At 34.0% G+C, this 5,911-nt stretch overlaps 1 protein-coding gene across 1 annotated transcript; it reads right to left on the reverse strand.

Moving 5' to 3' along the window:
- Window positions 1–2,230: 2,230 nt before the first annotated feature.
- On the reverse strand, window positions 2,231–4,262 carry LOC140439329 (uncharacterized). Its single transcript, XM_072529172.1, has 2 exons — window positions 3,897–4,262; window positions 2,231–2,926 (listed from the first exon to the last, which is right to left on the reverse strand). Exons 1-2 carry the CDS (start codon window positions 4,260–4,262, stop codon window positions 2,366–2,368), a joined length of 927 nt encoding a protein of 308 aa, XP_072385273.1. The 3' UTR covers window positions 2,231–2,365.
- Between the last annotated feature and the right edge of the window lie 1,649 nt (window positions 4,263–5,911).

Below are 5,911 nucleotides of genomic sequence, written 5' to 3' on the forward strand. Positions count from 1 at the left end.
ATCATCATAAAATGCTTCGAGCATTGGCTGACTGCCGCATTGACTACCGATATATCGCATTGATTAAAAGTATTTACGAAACTGGTACAGCTTGTGTCCGCCTTCATGAAGATATCAAGAAGTTTCGAATAGAACGTGGAATTAGATAGGGTGATACTATCTCCCCTAAATTGTTTACAGCTGTTCTTGAATATATGTTCAAGCAAATGAAACGAGAGGATAACATGGGAATTAATATAAATGGGGAAGATCTGAACCACCTAAGATTTGCCGATGACATCGTTTTAATATTTGATAGAATTGATAAAGCTACATAATTGCTGCACACGCTCTATAAAGGGTCAAAAACAATTGGTCTTAAAATTAACACCTCCAAGACAAAATGTATGACCAACCTTGTAGTCAGCGATAAAATTCTGATTGAGAGCCATAGCATCGATCAAGTAATAGCTTACAAATATCTAGGGCCTGAGATTCGCTTAGGCCGAGATAATCAGACAACTGAAATACAAAGAAGGATAGGTCTCACATGGGCTGCCTTTGGTAGATTGAATAACATTTTCAAGTCTGTTATCCCAGTTTGTTTAAAAAGAAAGGTTCTTAACCAGTGCGTTTTACATATGGTGCAGAAGCACTGACTCTGACAAAAAAAAACAATAGATAAAATAAGAGTTACACAATGCGCTATTCAAAGATCAATATTAGGTATTACCATCAGAGATAAAGTACCAAAACTAGAAATAAGACGAAGAACAGGAGTCACAGATGCAGTTGAAAAAATGGCCGGACATGTTGCTAGATTAACGGATGGTAGATGGACCAGAAAGATTCGGGAATGGCGACCAAGGCAAGAGGCATATCGAAGCAGAGGACGACCACCAACTAGATGGACGGATGATATCAAGCGCATCACCACAAACTGGATGCAAGAAGCACAAGATAGAAATAGGTAGAAAATTTTACGGGAGGCCTACGTTCAGTAGTGGATAAATATAGGCTAATTGATGATGAATTTTCTATGCATCCTCAGGTCAACGGTACATGGCAAACTAACAGCTGAAAATACAATAACCCGTATTAGGGTGCTGTCTATCTTACTTACATGCCGATACAAGGATTATTATTAAATGTTTGAGAAAACATAGTGTAAAAATCCGTTATGGTAATCTGAATACAGGTGATCATCGGCTTTACTACACTAATTGACGACTATCGGGAAAGTTCTTGAGGGGAAAAGTGATATTAGCAACTAGAATAGGAATGTAGTTATTAATGTAAATTGTTTGTTGAAAATTAAGATGATGTTATATTATTTTAAAGTTATTTATATTTATTGTAGATTACAATACAATAAATAAATATAAATATCTATACAATAAATATAAATAACTTTTAAATAGGTAAATATAACATCAGACATAATTTTAAACAAACAATTCACAGTAATAACTAAATTCTTATCCTACTTGTTAATATTACTCTTCCCCTAAGAGCTTTCCCCACTGTCTTTAATTAGTGCATTAAAACCAATGAACACTTATCTCCAGATTACCATAACAGAGTTTAAAGCCGGCCACTCACGGTACAGCGGTGTCGTTCGACATAATCGGACAGCGGCGTTGTTCAATTTGTTGGCATATCTGGTGCGCCCACACACGGTACTGCGCTGCAGTATTTGTTTGGTTCTCGACCATGTCAAATCAAACAATCATTTTAGCGTCTCTTGCTTTGTGTCTAACTAAGCGTAAAAACAAACCTAAAATGAAACGTAGGTTTTGGTGCAAAGAATGGCTTATGAAAAGGGATGCACTGAGTCATGTCAATTTAATAGCTGAGTTGCGATTACATCCAGACGATTGGAGAAACTACCTTCGAATGGATGAAACTAGTTATGAGGAGTTGTTATCAGCGGTAACTCCTCTCATTACAAAAAATGACACAATAATGCGTCCTGCAATATCACCACATGAAAGACTTTCGGCAACTTTAAGGTAAGTTAAAAAATACATTTTAAGAACACTTTTTAATTTTTTTTTAATTGTATTTGAAAGAAATTATGCAAAATATTCTATTTATTTATTTTTTAGATTTTTGGCGACTGGAAGAAACTATGAAGATTTAAAGTTTTCTACTATCATCTCCCCTCAAGCATTAGGCAAAATAATACCTGAAACTTGTGGTGCTATTTATTCAGTTCTTCGTGAGGAATATTTGAAAGTAAGTAAAAACGTTAATAAATCTTCTTTATATTTTAATGAAACTATTATACTATAGTGTACATACAAGCTAACAGAAAAAAAAAATGTTTTATTGGTACAAAAAAAACAAAAGTAGTTAAAAAATACATATAACGCAACTAAACTTACTAATTATTATTGTTATCGTTAAAAGTGGAAAAAAGCTCAGATGCTGAATATAGTGGATTATTTTGACCGACATTATGAGCTTCTAATTGTACATAAGTATTACCTGTCGCCGTGCTGCCAAAATAATTATCTTGAATTCGAGAGTTATTGGTAACACTTGGAATGCTTGATGGTGGCTGCAATCGCCATCCTCTGCATAAAACATCACTTTCGGCCTCAAATAGAACGTCATTTATTAGTTTTTCTGCCATTATTCTTTGACTATTGGGAAGCCCCCTTAATTTTACGGCTACATTATCCCCAAAAATATCAAATCTATCCTTTTCTCTTTGAACAACTGGCGTTGACTGTTGTAACTTCTCGTTTATTGTAATAAGAAGTTCATCCCTGGGATCTGTTGCTGCTCGCAGTCGTTTTTTTTTCATAGATGAAGTTTTGGTAGATGAAGGAGTAGCACTACTAACTGATAGTGTCGAGTCTTGAGACAATTGTGAATCTTCATTATCAGCAGTTATTGGTGAAAAATTGTCATCGCCAATTGGGCTGCTTAAATTAGTCACCTAAAAAAATGAGTAAACTTATATTATCGAGGTTTCATGTTGTTGCCAGAACTCGATATCCAGTTCACCTTTTATAGAAACATTTTAGTGTATTAGGTAGGTTGAATATTTTTTACAAATACTGTTTTTTTTTAGTTTCCAAAAAATGAAGAGGAATGGAAGAATGTTGCAAAATTGTTTGAAGAAATGTGGAACTTTCCACACTGTTTAGGTGCTATAGATGGAAAGCACGTTCGAATTATTCCACCAGCTCACTCAGGCTCTTACTTTTACAATTACAAAGGATTTCACAGTATAGTTCTTATGGCTATAGCGAATGCAAATTATGAAATTATGTACTGCAATATTGGTACCAATGGAAGAATTTCGGATGGAGGTGTGTTAAAAAATACTAAATTTTATGAGAAATTGGTATCCGGAAGTCTAAACATACCTCAACCAGCAAAAATTGAACCTAGCGAACGAACTCTACCTTATGTTTTTATTGGAGATGATGCTTTTTCGTTAGGACCAAACTTACTGAAACCATTTTCTCATACAAATGTAGGAAAAGAAAAAACCATTTTTAATTACAGATTGTCACGTGCGCGGCGCATAATTGAAAATGTATTCGGAATTTTAGCTGCTAGATTTCGAATATTTCATACAGACATACAGGTTAATGTGGAAGCTATTGAGAAAATAGTAATGGCATGTTGCGTTGTACATAATTTTTTGCGTAAAAAAAGTCCAAGAGGATATACTCCTCAACACCATTTGGATCATGAAGACGAAGAATCTGGAACATTTACACCAGGACTGCGAATTACTTCAGATGATTTAACCAATTTAGAAATCAGTTCTAGTGCTAAGAGTTCAACACAGGTCGCAAAAAATACAAGAGAAAATTTTATGGCATACTTTAATAATGAAGGGGCTGTTAGTTGGCAAAATAAAGTTGTTAGAATGTATTTTTTTTTAATTTACTTACCTCTTCCTCATCAGATAGATTTGAAATAGCTCTTCGGGGTACATCCTGATCATTTAAAAATGAAAGCAACGGAAAATACCATAATTTAGGTTTATAAATCTCGTCTGTCCCTGCACCCGATTTACTTGACTGCAATACTAATTTTAATTCTCTTTTATAGGATGTTCTAAAATTGTTAATTTTTTTTCTTACATATTCTTCATTCGCATCTTTGTTCACTTCTTGGAACTTTAAAACTAGAATGCCCATTGCCTGTTTTCGGGCGTTTCTATCGTGATATGTTTTACCTTTAATTTGCCATAAACATTCTTGTTCTTTATATAATTCAAAAAACTCTCTTAAAAAATTCTCGCTAAATGAAGCCATGTCGATTTTCTATATTTATGATCAAAGCAAGTGTGTAGTTAAAAATGTATTTTTGCAGTATCGACAAATTGTAAACGGTCACACACGCTCAACAAATTGATGAGATCAACTCTGCAGTACTGCAGCAGACAGGCCAGTCTGTCTGCGGTCAAATTGTACGATTTTATTGGATGCACGGTCACACACGATCAAAATCCTTGTCAATTCGTCGAATTCGACGAAGTTGAACAACGCCGTTGTACCGTGAGTGGCCGGCTTAACACTATGTTTTCTTAAATATTTAATAACATTCCTTGTATCGGCATGTGAGTAAGGTTTATTTAATTTTTTGCACTGTATTATTTATTTAATTAATTTAAATTTACACCTAAAAAATTGCATACATATAATATTGGCGTAATGGCTATATTTTTTGTACCAGGCTGTATTCTAATACAGGTTATTGTATTTTCAACATTTAGTTTGCCATGTACCGTTGATCTGATGCTGCATAGAAAATTATAGTATGCGAAACCGAATGTCGGTGGTAGAATGAATTGATTGTGAGTAAGTCGGATTCCTATTTCTTTTACCTAAAAAGGTTCTTAAATTATTTAGAGTGTACTTGAAATTTTATAAAGGAACATCCCACTGCATGAGAATAAGATTTGGAATTTTATACATGACACAATATATACTCATATTGTACAGAAATCTCAGTTATATTAATTGATACGAATTAATTTTAACACAGTTTTGATTTATATAAAAAACTTTTACAGAGCACAAAATAAAATAACACCGGAAATTTGTAAATAAATATGTATAATGCAAAAGAAAAAAATTAAAGAGCCCATAGAAGGAGAACTGAAAAGTGTCAAAATATATCTAAAAACAAAAAAAATATTAGGATATGGATCACATTAATGTAGAATAACTTAAGAGGTACAGATAATTGAGACTAACTTAATAAAACACATATCGTTCGAACACAGAGAGAAAGCTGCAGAGGCAGATGATCTCGGACACGGGGGTGCAAATAGGGAAATTCTCCCCCCCCCCAAGAAGGTCCAAAATTAAAGAAGACCTATTATTTATGTCTTATGTAGTTTGGGTTTATCTTTTTTATGTCTTTTGGTTGGTATTTCATTGGAAGTTTCCCTTAAAGTTGGAAGTTGCACCCCCAAGGAAAATATCTAGATCCACCACTGGAAAGGTGCAGAAATTACAAAGGAAGATGTACTACATGCGATAAACACCCCTCAAAAGGGGAAAAGTCTCGGGCCAGACAAATTACCTATTGATATTCTTAAAATAAGAGAAACGAAACACATGGATCTTTTGGTAAAGTGTTTTAATGTGATGTATCACTCAAGAGATATATTCAATGAACGGTTGACTTTGACATTAATTTGCGTCCCTAAGAAGAACGCTAAAGCAGCGCTAGAGATAAAACGCTAGAGAATGCAGCGATCACCGTACCATTATTCTAATGTCCCATACACTATAATTGTCCCTAAAGATCATACAACAAAGTATACATCAGAAATTAAACATGTATATAGAGGAAACGCAATTTGAATTCCTTGAAGGCTGAGTATACGAGAATATTTCTTAGGTTTCTATGTATTAATCCGGAGATGCTTGGATGTTAACCAAGATATGTACGT

Source organism: Diabrotica undecimpunctata, chromosome 4 (assembly GCF_040954645.1).
Source record: "Diabrotica undecimpunctata isolate CICGRU chromosome 4, icDiaUnde3, whole genome shotgun sequence".
Lineage (NCBI taxonomy): Eukaryota > Metazoa > Arthropoda > Insecta > Coleoptera > Chrysomelidae > Diabrotica > Diabrotica undecimpunctata.

Bases quoted from the DNA above. Each gene is read 5' to 3' on its own strand.
- LOC140439329 (XM_072529172.1), bottom strand. From the start codon at position 4,262: ATGGCTTCATTTAGCGAGAATTTTTTAAGAGAGTTTTTTGAATTATAT. The intron at 2,927-3,896 runs GTAAGTAAATTA...TCATTTTTTTAG, and splicing joins ATCTATCTGATGAGGAAGAG to GTGACTAATTTAAGCAGCCC.